Source organism: Pogona vitticeps, chromosome 5, assembly GCF_051106095.1.
Source record: "Pogona vitticeps strain Pit_001003342236 chromosome 5, PviZW2.1, whole genome shotgun sequence".
In the NCBI taxonomy this organism is placed as follows: domain Eukaryota; kingdom Metazoa; phylum Chordata; class Lepidosauria; order Squamata; family Agamidae; genus Pogona; species Pogona vitticeps.
In genome coordinates this window covers 105,625,683-105,640,671 of record NC_135787.1, presented here as the reverse complement: position 1 = coordinate 105,640,671, position 14,989 = coordinate 105,625,683, and the positions used below count along the sequence as shown (strand labels likewise).

Below are 14,989 nucleotides of genomic sequence, written 5' to 3'. Positions count from 1 at the left end.
TTGTTTAAGAGACTACCGTAGTTGTTAGATTATAAATCCCTTCATCTCTTGGTATTACAGGTAATTGGAAGTATAATCAATCTTGGAATGTTACATTTTAAAAATAACTTCTTGTATTACTTATTACTTCTTGGCAACCAGACCACTTGTCTGATTGCTTGGGCCAGAAAAATACAGGGAAATGCTCCCTCATTCCCTCACAGTGTTAATACTGTGGCACGCAAATATTTGTGCACGTATAGAATACAAAGGCATAGCCCACTTGCTTTCCCATTTAGGATTACAAAGAAAATGGCATAAAATACCTGTCATAATAACTCAAATGCTCTTTGAGAGTAACTTCAGAAAGGAAGTATTACTCATGAGACATAAGTAATTTAAATGTTTCTCATTGTACTCATTATACTGAAAAGGTAATTTTGTAACTACAGGTTATATCACTCATTAAAAATAAATAATTGCATGCCATCAAGTCAATTCTGACTTATGCTGACTCTAGGATTTTCTAGGTACAGAATATTTAAAAGTGATTTACCATTCTCTTCATCTGGGAGCACCCAGAGACTGTATAGTGTGCTCAAGGCTACACAGGCTGGCTCTTCTCCCAGTGTGGAATCATATTCCCAACCTCTGGCTCTGTAACTGGATACCTAAACCACTGAGATATCCAGCCAACTATATCATTCCCCAAGAATACTGTAGGGCCCCCTTACTCACAGGATCAGTATCCACTGATTCAGTTATCCACAACCTGACCTGAAAGGATTAAAAATTATAAAAGGAAAAAAAATCCAGAAAAAAACTATTTTCGCATGTATTACCAGAAAGGGCCACTAGAGGGAGCCAGAGACTGCACTTTTCACATCTCACTCACATTTCTTGTATATCTTTCCATATACAGTGGTGTCTCGCTTAATGAGCGCACCATTTAACAACGAATCCGCATAGCGACGCATTTTTGCGATCGCTAATGCAATCGCATTGCGATGTTTTAGGTGGCAAAACATTGCATTGCGATGATCAGTAAGCATTTCGCTTACCGATCTTCGCATTGCGATGTTAGGGAAACAGCTGATCGGTGGTTCCAAAATGGGAGCCGGGTGCAGAAAATGGCCGGCCGCAGCGTTTTCGCGCCCTGCCCTCACTTACCGAGGCGGCGTAAATGGCCGCCGGATGGGAAATCTTCGCTTACCGGTGAGTTTCCCCCCATAGGAACGCATTAAACGGAGTTTAATGCGTTCCTATGGGGTTTTACGTTCCATATAGCGATGTTTCCGGATAGCGACGTTAATCCTGGAACGGATTAACGTCGCTATGTGGGGCACCACTGTAGCTTTCCTGCCACATATTTCTACTAAAAATCCATAATTGACAATCAGACTGCACTACTAGGACATGGCTTCCACATGGATTGGGGGGATTTATCAGTGAAGAAATAAACATTTGTCTTTCAGTCGACTGGGCATGGCATTCCAATGTCTTCTACAACATTTTAAGCGCCACGTCTTGTGCCACTCAGTGTACAGTGAGACTAAAGGCATGAGACAAAGGTGCTGATTAGCAGTGTAAATATAATTTGATTTTAAAAAATATTTGATTCAATCTGACTAGATGGCAATAATATGAAATCTGTAGCATACTTTCTCCCTCTTTCACTGCAGCTGATTTCTTTGTTTCTTTTTCCTTTCCTCTTTTACAGGTAAAACCCAAGTGATGGGTGAAATCAAGATTGCTTTAAAGAAGGAAATGAAGACTGATGGGGAACAACTGATAGTAGAGATTCTACAATGCAGAAATATCACCTACAAGTTTAAATCACCAGATCATTTACCAGGTATCAATCATATAATAGTTCTTTAATATTGTGTCAAAAAATAAGACAAGCTTAGTGACATCATTATATTAATGATGTGATTAGCAGTAACATTCTTGGTTTTTGAGGCTTAAATGCCGATCACTGAAGATGATAGGAGACAGATGTCCTCAGGAACATAGGAAAAAGAGGTTTCCCAGTTATATGGTTGATGAAAATCTAATGCACAACTAAGTGGCTTTCTTAATGTCATCTTTGGCCGTATCATCTAATCCTTCATTTAATTTGGTAAATTTCATTGATACCCAAATAGATGTCCCTTTCATGGCTGTAGAGATTCTGAATTCATAGAGTACTACTTTAACTTTTCTGGAATGGCTTCTGTTCCCTTTCTTCTTCTTCTTCTTCTTCTTCTTCTTCTTCTTCTTCTTCTTCTTCTTCTTCTTCTTCTTCTTCTTCTTCTTCTTCTTCTTATTCTTATTCTTATTCTTATTCTTATTCTTATTCTTATTCTTATTCTTCTTGTAATGTGCTGTCAAGTTCCCTCTGACTTATGGTGATGCTATGAATGAGCAATCTCCAAAATGTCCTGTCCTCAAGAGCCCTGTTCAGCTCTTGTAAACTCAACCCTGTGGCTTCCTTTATGGAATCAGTCCATCTTGTATTTGGTCTTCCTCTTTTATTGCTGCCTTCAAACTTTCCCAGCATTTTTGCTATTTGTTGTTTAGAGAAAAACAATAGACACCCCTTTAAATGTTGAGGACTCATGAATGAATTTGCTGCTAAAGTAATTAAGAGTAAAGACAACTAGTGGGGTTCTATATAATAAATTGAGCTATTTGTTTGAACAGATCTCTATGTAAAGCTGTATGTTGTCAACCTTGCAACTCAGAAGAGAGTAATCAAGAAGAAAACAAGAGTATGCAGACATGACAGAGAGCCTTCATTCAATGAAACGTTTAGATTCAGTTTGAGTCCCACTGGACATTCCCTCCAGGTAATCCTTCAGTTTAATATAAACTGAATATTCTGCTTCCTATCAGGGCCTTTAAAATTATTTTTTTCATTCAATTACTCATCATTTGCTGGGGGCCAAACTCAGCATTAAATGAGAGATGTTATATGTTCCATGAACAGTGTCCCAGTGATGCATTTATTTTCTACCTGAAAAGCCCTGCTAGAAAGTTTAAGCGAAAGAACAGCAGCAGTTTACCCCTTCTGTTCCCACTATTAATCTGCAGAAAATCATGCTGTCTAAGCTGCTGTCCTTTGCACATAGTATAAGCTATTGGGTATCCGAATGTTAAAGGAGCACTCACTCATCAAATACAAAGTGCATTAGGAATTTAAGCACAGAAGTAAGCAGAATTTTTAAGGAGAATAAATAAAATGCTATGCTCTTGGGGGGATGTGCTGTGTAAAGTGGAACAAGAAGGGGTCAGTGTTTAATCAGACTGTCCATCTGCAGTAGGCACCCTTTCTTGTGTTCTGGTTCACATTCTTGTTCAATCTTTCAGGTCAATGGGTGACCGTAGACAAGCCGGTGTCATTTAGTGTATCCTCTTCTTATGAGGAAAGGAAATGTTGCATTGGACTTACCAGACTGAGAAAAGGCAAAGGCGTGAATGTTAAAAACAAATCCAATTTAGTTCATTTTATTTGAGCTAGAGAAGGAGAGAATGGCTAGTTAGGAGGGTCTTGCATACGTATACTAGTGGCTAATGAGATATACCTATGAAAATGAGATTTATGTTCTCTGAGTCACTAATTTTCAAGTTGTGTTCTGAAGAACCCTGGGATGTATATATATCTAAGGCCCGGTTCATTTTCTCTACATAGGGGTACAGCTGGTGAACCAACTGGAGTTGGTTCTTTAAGGAGAGTGCAACACCATCCCATACAGGCTGAAGCCATATTCTTGGCATTTACATCTTTCTAATACAAATCTTCCTTTCACCCTCTCTTCTTCTGTTTCCAGATTCTTCTAGTTTCCAATGGAGGAAAGTTTATGAAGAAGACCTTGATTGGTGAGGCATACATCTGGCTTGACAAAGTGGACCTCAGGAAAAGAATAGTAAACTGGCACAAACTTTTGGTCAGCTCAACACAAACACACTGAAGCAAAGATGTTGTCTTTTGGCACTGAGCCTTTTCAAGAGTCTGCTTGTGTGACTCCGTGACTCTACTTTGATATTGTGTTTAGCTAGGCTTTCAGAATATGAAGTAGAAAAAAATCTGGGCTACTTAGCACACTTTCATGAGGGCTAGTCAACTCGTTTTGCTGTATTTAAAAAAAAAACAGCAGCAAAGAAAAAACACAGTCACCACCCTAGGCCCAGAGAATAAAATGAGTGCTTGAAACAGAAGAATAACTTGAAAACTGTGTGATGTTAGGGTCTTTGTAGCTCCAAAGCAAAAGAATAGTACCCATACACTTGAAGGCAGATGTTGAGGTGAGGAATTTTGTTGTGACTAGGGTTAGAGTCCCAAAGAAAGTTAATCTGGTTCTTGGTGCAATCAGAAAGGAGAACATGTTATGCAAAAGCACCTAAGTTGACTGCCTTTCTAGTTCTCACTTGTCAGAATGCTTGTGTTCTTCTGCACCTCAGAATATCTGACTGTTTGGTATAGTGAGAGGGTGCCCGAGGAGACAAATGGCAGGATTTTTTATTTTTTATTTTAAACGGTGGCAGTGTTTCTATTTTGTATTATTTTTCCTTTATGGGTTGTATGCTTTGGCATATACATTCAGGATGATAATCTCTCTGTTTCTTCATGTTACTGATGCAAAATGAGAATTTTGGAAAAGTTAAAGAGTGCAGAAAGCGTTAAGAATAATTGTCATTTTGGAAAGGGTAAAAGCATTGGGGGCGGGGCTGTACAGCCCTATATCATGAAAATGGCAATGGTTGTGTGGAAGAAATTGCAGTTCAGCCTACTCTTTTAGAGTCAGTTGTTTACAAAAACTGAGTCGATTCAAAGGGCTTTGAAGCACTGGGATGAATACTTCTGCCTCATCTGTCTTGCCCTTGTGAACTTCAAATTGTCTAGCATGAAGTACTTCATACATCAGCTCCACGTGCTCATGCCTCTCTGCTCATTTAGGGGGTTGTAGGTGAATAAAAACACTTGGCATCCAGAAGGCATATCACACAATTTGTATGACTAGATTTTGTGTATGCGTTTGCAAATGGAGATGAAGCATTGAAAGAAGGCCTTCAGCAACGCTGTACTGTAATGTCAAATCCTGTTTATAAAATGAAGGATCTGTTCCTAGTGATTTCTAGCCCTGCAGGATTCATTCTTATGCACTAGGGGCATTAAAAATAAAGCTAAGATTATGGTTTCTCAAATGGACTTCCTAAACAACAATTGAGCTCCCTTGTTATAATAATTGGCTTTATACTGTTGTAATGGAAAATGGGCAACTAAATGGTTTAACGATATGGAATGACTCAGCTTTCAATACTGACAAGTACTGGCAGAAAATAACCAATGAGAAGAACATACAGTTTGATTTCAAACAAAGCGGTGCTCATGTATGTAACTTTTTTTCATAAGACTGTCAAAGAAACTTCTGAAAATACATACAAAAACAATCAAGCTAAGCATGAAGCTGGATTCACTGTGAACAACTTCTCATGGTTATTTTAAATAATGAACCCCCTTGTCAGGAGAGAAATGCCTCAAGTCTAGAAAATACATACTAAATGGAAGGGACTGAAAATAAAAGTTATGCATAATCTCTTCAGCCAATGTGTGGCATGAGGTACAGGCTCCCTGATTGAATTCTACATTTTAATACAGTGCATATTTCCTTTTAGTCAATCATGTTATGACTGGAAGAAGCTACAGCACATGAATGCATGATTAACAGGTGTTCGAATTCTCTTCCCGGAAACGAGGTCAATCACATTCCAATTCTCTGGGGCAATTATATGGCTCGCTCTTTGAACTGCTGCATCATGTAGAAATTGTCTGCTACTTCCTATCACACTCTTCTTTTCAAGTCAAAGAAACAATATATTTCATAAGGGCTGGTTCTCTGTTTCCTAAAATAGCCAGTTTCAAATTCAATTGCTAAGCAAAGTTTCCAGGGATTGGGTTCAAAATGGCAAGACATGCAATTTTGTGCAAATGTTTTGCAATTTTGTTCTTGCTAAGGTTTATAAAGAGGCCGGTGAATCTTACAATGGTTGCCGTAGAGATTTCAGGCTGCCGTGGGCACCAAGAGGAAGGCTTATCCTACTAGTAAGCCTATAATTGTCACTCTTAATTGAAAAATCTAGCCTGCTTTTGCAACATACTGTTATATGGATTGTGTGAGGGATTCAGGAACAAGAAACTGCTAGATTTTGTTTTATTTGGCTAATATCTATGTAATTTTTTAGTGTTGCTTTCGTGGCTTCCTGAATTTGCCACCTCCATCAGCCACCAGTCCTTGATTCCAGGGCCATGTGTAATGTTCTAAGTCTTTGGATTCTGCTCACTATGATACAAATGTTCAGATGAATGTGTTTGTGAGAATGTGAGCTTATTAAAAAAGATGGCTTTTTTTTTCTATGAGCAGTGGCTTGTCCAACCCCAGGATGGTTTGAATCACCATTCCTTTTCATGTATCACAAAGACCAAGTGAACACGTAACACATCCACTAAATTAAGTTTCCATCAGTGCTGAGACTAAAAGATGCCTCCCAAGTGTGCCATGTTTCTTTTCACCCAATGTCTGGGCTGTACTGGAATCATTCTATGCAATGAGGAATCACCTTTAAATACCGTTTTCTTTTAATTAACAAAGGCAACAAAACCCTTCTTGTGGCAATTATTTTTTTAAAGGAAAAAAAAGGGACTTTGGGTATTTAAGAAAATGTACAGATATTTCTGCATATTTATTTTTCTCCTTGATGCTTTGAATTCTGTTTGTTTCTTCTGTCAAACAGAAGTGCTTTAATGTGGCAAGACCTTCACATGGAGTGAGTGAAAGTTATCTAAGTGTGCATATCCTTGAAAAATATAGATTGTTGATGGCACAATGCGCTTTATTTTACATATATATGTGTACACAGAGAGACATATATATATATATTGTCTGCTGAGCTGGAGATAAAAGCTGTGTTGAATAAACAGCCACGCACAGGGAGAGAAGCTTGAAATATGAGCTAAAAGCACAGAATGTGTGTGTATTGACAAATGACTAGTCATTTCTTTAAAGAGGTTGCTTGTTTTTCCTTCATTTTCCTTACTGAGCAGCAGCCAGCTCATGCTTTATTTTCCAGACAAGGCCTGTGAGTTCCTATGATGAATGTTGAACTTTTGTTGTCGTCGCAATCCTTTAAAGGGATAGTATCCAGGAGCAATATAGATGCTTTATATTCATTTTTGAGATCTGACTTCCCACCCCTCAAATTTATATCACTCTTGTTCAATGGATTTCTGAAGATCTCGGGTACCTCACTGCAAGCACATGGAAAAGATTTCTCCTCAGTTTACATCAGGAGCTTTCATTGTCAGTTAAGTTCCTTTTTTTAGATGCCTAGTTTTTGAAATAGCTTGTTCAGGGCAGTGGGGTGGGGAGGGTGAGTATTGTAGCTGGTAACCAGCTGATATTCCTTCTTTCTATGAGGATGAAGAAGTAAAATGTAAACATCTCTTATATTGTATGTATGCTCAATATAGGGTAATTTAATTCATATTTAGTTTCCAGAAGATTTCACACAGATGTTAATAGTATATTTTTATCTTTTTATTTGAATCATACCTCAAGCTGTATTAAAACCTTTTTTGCATTGCTACAGTGTCTTATGTTCCAAGGTTCATTGAATGTCAACATATGTACATACATATGTGTATATGTGAGGAAAAGAATATCTTAATAATTGGATCTTTAAAGTGGTGAAGAAATGCAGTGTACAAATCTACTAGCATTCCATCTGGAGACTGTCCATGCCTTCCTGCCCAGTTTGCAGAAGTTGTTACTAGACTAAAATAAAAACTGGATACTCTCTCTTTAACCCATAAATTGTATTTTGATGTTTCCTCAATATGCTCTGATTAATACTTTTGACAAAATAACAAACACACTAATGGGTTTTTAAATTATGTGCTATTAAATTATGTGCTATTATATTATATAATGAACTCTGACTAGGTGACCCGAAGAAAGCTGTTTTTCTTAATTTGTTACTTTCTTGTAAATATACATTTTGTATTAAGAAACAAAAAGTTTGAGTTTGGATTTTGAATCCCATTTGGAGTTCCAAGCATGTCAGTGTCAATACAAGTTGACTGTATCTTGTATAGATGTTAAGTGGCGTGCTCAGGTGCTCAGCAGTCACTGACTAGCATGTGTGCCATCATCCTATCAGATAACATGTACAGTATCCCTGGTATTTGAGGGCAGTGGGGAGAACACATACACCAGGAATAAAATTTAAAATACAACAACCACCATTAGTAGTCTTGGAAGGATGTAATATTTCCACAATGAATGTTGCATGCATCAATGGTGGTTTGTTAATCTTTTTTTTCACTTGAATGAATAAATCAGTTACTCTTTGATTTTTGCCTTTTAGTCCTCCAAGAGAAAAAAAACACACACTGCAGAACATGTTCTAAAAGTTGTACAAAAGAAAAATAGTATGAGAAACAAAGAAAAAGAGTATGAGAAACTGTATAAAAGAGAAAAATGCTTGTAAATCATCTTGGTTTTCACTCTATGTATAAATTCATGTCATGGTTTTGTGATTGTATACAGGATGTATCTTGAGAACTTATGCAAATTGTGTTGTATAAAGACTGTTAAACCCAGTCTGCTTAATAAATATTTAAAATACCCAGTCTGCTTTTTTTTCTGCTAGCCCTGAGGCACTTATTCTGTACAAAGGGATGCAGATAACATTATGCCAAAACTGAAGAACTTGGAATTGGTTCGGTTCATCTGGCAGGTCCAACTTTTTGCAACCCCTGAAAGAAGGAGATCAATGCTGTATATCACACACACATGCAAATATAGAATATAATCAAGAGTCTGATGTAGACCTGATAAAGAAAGGGAAATGAGGGTGGAATTAATGCTTACAGCTTATAAGATTTCACTAGCATTAGTTTGCCTCAGAAACATAGATTCTCATAAAACACTAAGAACAGGCCTGTGGCAAATACTTTTTTAAAAGCATTTTTTCTGGTAGGGGATGGGGGGAGGGGCAAGATGTGAGATGCAAGGCTGAACAGCCATGACCATTGAAAAGCTGATTAGCAAAGCATTAGGGGACAGCCATCCACTTATTTGAAGAAAACTCTATTTTCATTTCAATGCCATTTTCTCTCACAAAAATTGCTTTCAAAACAATATAAAGACAGGTGAAAAATAGCAAAAGAAGTGTGTTGGGTTTATACATAATATTCGTTATCAGACATGCTAAGTAGCATTCCATGAAGACATGTAGAAAACTAAAATTTGACACAGTAGCTGAAAAAAAAGTTTTTTCTTCAAAAATAAACTTCTGAGATTTTCAATATAAATCTTCGTTATTGCTGCTAAGAAGGACTGGATAGGCGGATCCTATGCATCGTCCATGGCGGTAGACAACAATCTCCAGTTCATATTCTTCTATTCTCACCCTCTGACGTGTTACTCTTTCAGATGACTCCAGAAAAATAATTGTGTAAAGTGCAAATTCAAACTCAGGGCTGACACCGATAAAAGTGCTCCCTACAGGCTTTACAAGTCCCTTCCAGCTAAACTGAAGGCTTAAAACCTGGTCATCCTCATCAGGCTGAAAAAAGATAAAACAAAATATCAGGAAGTTATATTCCGGACTACAATTGAATCAACCCTCACCCCCACTAAAAAATATGAGGATGGTGTGCCTTTTCCAGCAATAATTTGGGCATGGCCATTTTTCTTTTCTCCTTATTTTTTCTTTCTTTCTTTCTTTCTGACATGCTTGCACACAGAAAGACACAGATGAGAGACACATCTGAGGTAGAAGGCTAACAGGAAGTAAAATACACCCCTCAGCCTTTTCACACTACTTATTTCCTGAAGTATGTGTGTATTTTTAAACATCTGGCAGTCAATCTCAACTGGCAGAAAAAAAGAAGGGATTAGATCCAAGCATGGGTTTAAAGAATCGGAGGTAAGATGTTTGTCAGACTCCTAGCTGAGAATGAATATTTGAAAAAGATCTGGATTCAGAGACCTTTGAAATAACTTCTCCAACATCATGTCATATGAGGGTTTCTTGTTTGCTAATCCAAACGAAGAGTTCTGCATATGTGCCATTCTGAACAGCCCTTTACTCTGAGGTGGACATGTTGGAGACCCACCCACCCATCCCCTTCCATGTGCAAAAAACAGCAAGGCTGGCAATTAAATCTCATTTCACATTGACAGCATCCTTTGCCACACATCAGGTTAACAGGCTACTTCAGGAAGCACAAGGCAGACCATATGATATATATCTGCCCTTAAGCACCTCACTACTATTCCCTCTTCTGCCAAACAGCTGCCTCAGTTTGTCTAATAGAAGGACTGACGTTCAAGTTCAAATTAGGGGATGATCAGAGAGAGAAGGAAAAAGAGGTGGGGGTTGGAGATTAATAATATCCTCTTACCCTGCTTTTATTTTTTCTGGCCACATAGCCTTTGTAGTCGATGTGCTTCAATTTTTCCTGAAGGTAAAATTGCACCCAGTTATGCAGACCCAGGATTTCATGTCCTCTCTTAGTTTCCCCAACAAACACATGTTCGAACCCACAGGAGTTAGGTCTGCACAGAAGATCATATTTTAAAAATATGTAACATAATTAAGCTACTTATTTATTTTAAAAATCAAAGAGAAAACAAATATTACCTAAGATTATGTCACTGTATCCTGGTAGAAATAAGATAAAATTCCAAAAAACTTTTTGAGAAGGAGGAGAGCCTTAAGAATGATGTGGAGCAATGGTTCCCAACCTTGGGTCCCCAGATGTTCCTGGACCTCAACTCCCAGAAATCCTAGCCAGCACAGTTAGTGAAGTTTTAGTCCAAGAACATCTGGGGACCCATGATTGGGAACCACTGGTGGGGAGGAAACAAGGTTAAGTAATTTGTCTTCTGCCATGGTAGAACAGCAGAGCTTAGATTTCTTAGTGATGTATTCTTTAACAAAATGTTTCACATTACTTCAAAAATATATATAAGCTTGATATTTACCAATTCTTCACTGATATTTATCATTATTACTATGATTAATTAGTAATTAATACTATGGTTAACTTGTTCTGGGCCCGTTTATAAACAATACTAAATTCCACACAATTGCAGTAAGAATAACACAGAGTAATAGCTGAGGATATACTTCTACATATTCTTATCTGGGGTAAATCTGACTACTAGTTGTAACTGAAGTAGACCCACTGAAGAAATAGAATTGACTAACTGATGACTTACTATTGAGCAACTGACTCAATGTCTCTACCCTAGCTATTTATCATTTATTTATTTAAAATATTCATACCCTACCTTTCTTCTCAAGAGTGCCCAGGGTGGCTTACAATATTAAAACAAACATTAAAAGCTAAAAACCACAATAAATAATTTTAATGTTTTAAAAATAATTAAACAGAAAACTTAAACAGATAATTTAGGCCATTGAAATTTATTCCTGAGAAGGCAAATGTGAAAGCCTGAGGCTCAACCTAGACAATAGGACTTGTGTATATTTGGAACTCTGAAGTAGTACAAAATAGCACACACTTTTCCTTACCTTTGTATCTTGCATTTAGTGTGCTCTGTTTCGCCACTGATCATTGGAAGGGAAACACAGGCATAATCTGCATTTGTGAGTTCTGAGGCATGTATTTGGGAGGAAATCCCATTGGCAGAGGTGAAATAAGTTAATTGTAGTGAATACATATTTTGCTTAATGTACTGTTTGCTCATGAACTGTAAATCAGAAAATCCTTAATTCAATTTCTGCTTCCTCCAGGAACTCATTAAGTGGCTTTAGCCAGCTCAAGACACAAATCTTCCATACAGCAATAAAAATGTTAAGCATTTGTTACTGTTTTTTGTATGGATCATTGAGCTAGTGCAAAATATTCTGGGCACTCAGAGTTTACCTTTGAGAAACATACACTGTCCTTTGACAAGAACTTAGAAATTATCATATACGTACCACACTCATTTTGCATTTTGAGACGCATATAGACAATTCTGCTCTACTCCAGGTTTCTAAGATGGCGATGGAAACTTTGGCCCTCCAAATGTTTGGGCCTACAGTTTCCACAATCATGTACTGATGGACATGCTGGAAGGGTGTGATGATTTTAGAATAAAACATCTGTAGGGTGAAAAGCTGCCCCACTATATATAAGATTTGTTTGAACTGAGACCCATAGAAAAAATGATATTACACACACCTGCATTTAGCATACATTTTCTTTAGAGAAAAAAAAGAAATAGTCCCAAAGTGGGGGCTATGAATTATAAGGATCACAGCAGCCACAGGAGGATAAATCAACTCCTACCATGCCAACTGTGTTCCGAAGGAAAATTGATCTCTGAAGATATAGTTGTGTGGGAAATATTCCTCTCCTAACACCCCCTCTAACTAATATTTTTTACATGACAAAACCCTTTCTGACAGTGCATGCAAGTTTGAATTGCACAAAATTCTTCAACCTACAAAATCCAAAAGGTTTACTCTTTCTTCCCTATGTATTTTCTTACTCTTTAGGTCCACACTTCAATGTCAGTATAATATTTCAATACACATATACTAGGAAAATTAAGCTAATGTACAGACTTTCATTTTTAAAAAGCCATACCCTTTTCCTCCTTCCCTTGAATACAGGTGAAACCAAATATCCCACAGCTGAGATTTGAAATTTTTAAGTTCTGGTTTTGTCCATTTTTTTCCAACTAAATATTGATGAGCAAGCTAAAAGAGATTATATAAAAATGAATTTAGTTCGGAGTTTAACATCTATAAAATATGCAAGAAACTGAAAAGGTCTGCTCTACTCACTTCCATCACATGGGTCTTCAAAACAGCATCAAGAAAACGATTGTTTTCTGCTGTTTCCTCTGGAGTCACCAGCTCTGCTATTCCAGTCGATGTCTCATAGTTATCCAGCAGTGAAATAAAGGCTATAATATGAAAGATAACTCTCAGATTGTCTTCCTGCACGTAGAAGGAAAGCTTTTACTTGCATACCTTATTCAATGGATACGATGCAGGTTGAAGTACCAGTTTAGGTATGGCTTCACTACCATGGACACACAAAGTAAAAAGCTCACCTGTGAGTTGCAGAGTGTGGGAACCAGTTCAAGGGAGAATGTATGGGAAATGGTCTCAGGTGTATCCTGTAACAAACCTGACCTCTGTACAGCCTCTAGTTTGTTACCTGCCCTATATTATTCTATGGAGTTATATTGGAGATAGGCAACTTTTTCAACCCCTACGAATTGAACTTGATGGGCAAGCAATGGAGGCACATGCTAGTGTGTGGAGCTCAGTGGGGTTGTGGCAGATGCTGATTTGGTTCAGCATGGAATCTGGGAGCAATCATCCAAAAAGGTAACTTTTCAAAGTCCTGGTCTGACCTAATTATTTGCAGAGGGCTTTTAAAATTAGCCCAAGGGCCTCTAGTTGGTCACCCCACCACAGAGTATCCCTGCAGACAAAGAATGAGAAACTGGTGAGTTATAAGCATCTGATATATGGCAGAAGGCACAAGGCTAGCCTGACCTATTTTCCCTTTGCTCTACAGTATTATGAATTTTTGTTACAATATCTGAGGAAGTACACTCTTGCCTGTGCATGCTACACACACATATCTGAGGCAGAAGGCAATTCCATTCAAAATCAATTACAGTAATCAATTAATCAATAAATGTGGGACCAGGTAGCAGAAGGATATTTGAGTCACATGTGCTGAATTCAATAGGACCTGTATGTGACTCATTTTGGCTGGTCTGGATTTTCCATTTAGTCACTTGATGTAAAATATTTTCCCTATTTATAGTTATAGAAAAAGTTTCATTTTATTCTGCCAAAAAGAAATCACAGATTTTATGAGGTGTTTTAAATTTTTGGTACCTTTTCAGCATTGTTGCCACTCTACATACGAGGGGGTGCTGATAAATATTGAGCCTTTCCCAGAAGAAATTGAGCTAGGAAGCTATAAACTGCAGGGTGTATTGGCCAATTTGCCTGTATTCAATGGTGCAAAAATCAACTACCTATGATTTTAACTTATCTTTCATGTTCAGGTCCAAAGTGAACATGGCAGCACCTCCAGAAAAGTTCAGTGTGGAAGAGCATAGGACCATTATCAAGTTCCTGTTCCTCCAAGGGAAAGGTGCAGAACAGATCCATGATGAAATGTCACAAACTATGGGTGACAGTGACCATTCATATCCAACATTGGGTTGTCAATTTTAAAACTAGCCATTTCAGTGTTGAAAGTGAGAAACCTAGTGGAAGGCCTGTTTCTGTCTCTGTGCCTGCAAATGTGAAAGCCATCTATGATATGATCATGGAGGACACCCAAATTTCAGCCAAAGGTATTGCTATATATCTGAGAATATCACATGAGAGAGTTGGTGCCATTATCCACAATTACTTGGAAATGAGAAAACTGGCAGCAAAGTGGATCCCCAAACTTTTGACAACTGTACAAAAGAGGAAATGTATGGAGTCATCAGTGGCTGTTTTGGAACATTTTGCAAGAAACGAGTCAGATTTCCTGGGCAAACTGGTAACTGGTGATAAGACATGGATCTACTGTTATGGTCCTGAGACAAAGGAACAGTCTAAGGAATGGAGGCACAGTGGTTCCCCTAGGCCAAAGAAGTTCTGAGTGCAAAGGTCGGTGCAGAAGCAAATGGCAACAGTTTTTGGGGATAAGAAGGGATTTCTTCTGGTGGACTACTTCCAACAGGGTTCAACCATCATTGCAAAATATTACTGTGCTTTATTGATGAAGTTGAGGCAAAACATCAAGGAAAAACTTCGATGAAAGCTCTCTAAAGGTGTCATCCTGTTGCATGACAACGCCTCGTCGCACACTGCAGGTGAAACAGTGGCAAAACTGACATCCTTAGGCTTTCAAGTGATGCCCCATCTACCTTATTCTCCCGACCTGGCTCCTTCTGACTCTCATCTGTTCCCCAAACTCAAAAAA

The 14,989-nt window shown here is 37.9% G+C and overlaps 2 protein-coding genes across 5 annotated transcripts in view; one reads left to right on the top strand and one right to left on the bottom strand.

Annotated features, from left to right (window-relative positions):
* Window positions 1-8,649, top strand: part of PCLO (piccolo presynaptic cytomatrix protein) — a 333,182-nt gene extending 324,533 nt beyond the window's left edge. For all 3 annotated transcript variants that reach the window (XM_073000807.2, XM_073000806.2, XM_078394224.1), the window contains 3 exons: window positions 1,700-1,834; window positions 2,665-2,810; window positions 3,792-8,649. In XM_073000807.2, the coding sequence (XP_072856908.2) occupies window positions 1,700-1,834; window positions 2,665-2,810; window positions 3,792-3,932 (422 nt within the window). In that variant the 3' untranslated portion in view covers window positions 3,933-8,649. The remainder of the gene's footprint in view (window positions 1-1,699; window positions 1,835-2,664; window positions 2,811-3,791) is intronic.
* The window catches only part of LOC110087156 (poly(U)-specific endoribonuclease-A), a 38,317-nt gene continuing 31,647 nt past the window's right edge, over window positions 8,320-14,989 (bottom strand). For both annotated transcript variants that reach the window (XM_073000809.2, XM_020808625.3), the window contains exons 4-7: window positions 12,829-12,950; window positions 12,629-12,741; window positions 10,430-10,583; window positions 8,320-9,588 (exon numbers count right to left, since the gene is read on the bottom strand). In XM_073000809.2, coding sequence (XP_072856910.2) covers window positions 9,325-9,588; window positions 10,430-10,583; window positions 12,629-12,741; window positions 12,829-12,950 — 653 coding nt within the window. In that variant the 3' untranslated portion in view covers window positions 8,320-9,324. The remainder of the gene's footprint in view (window positions 9,589-10,429; window positions 10,584-12,628; window positions 12,742-12,828; window positions 12,951-14,989) is intronic.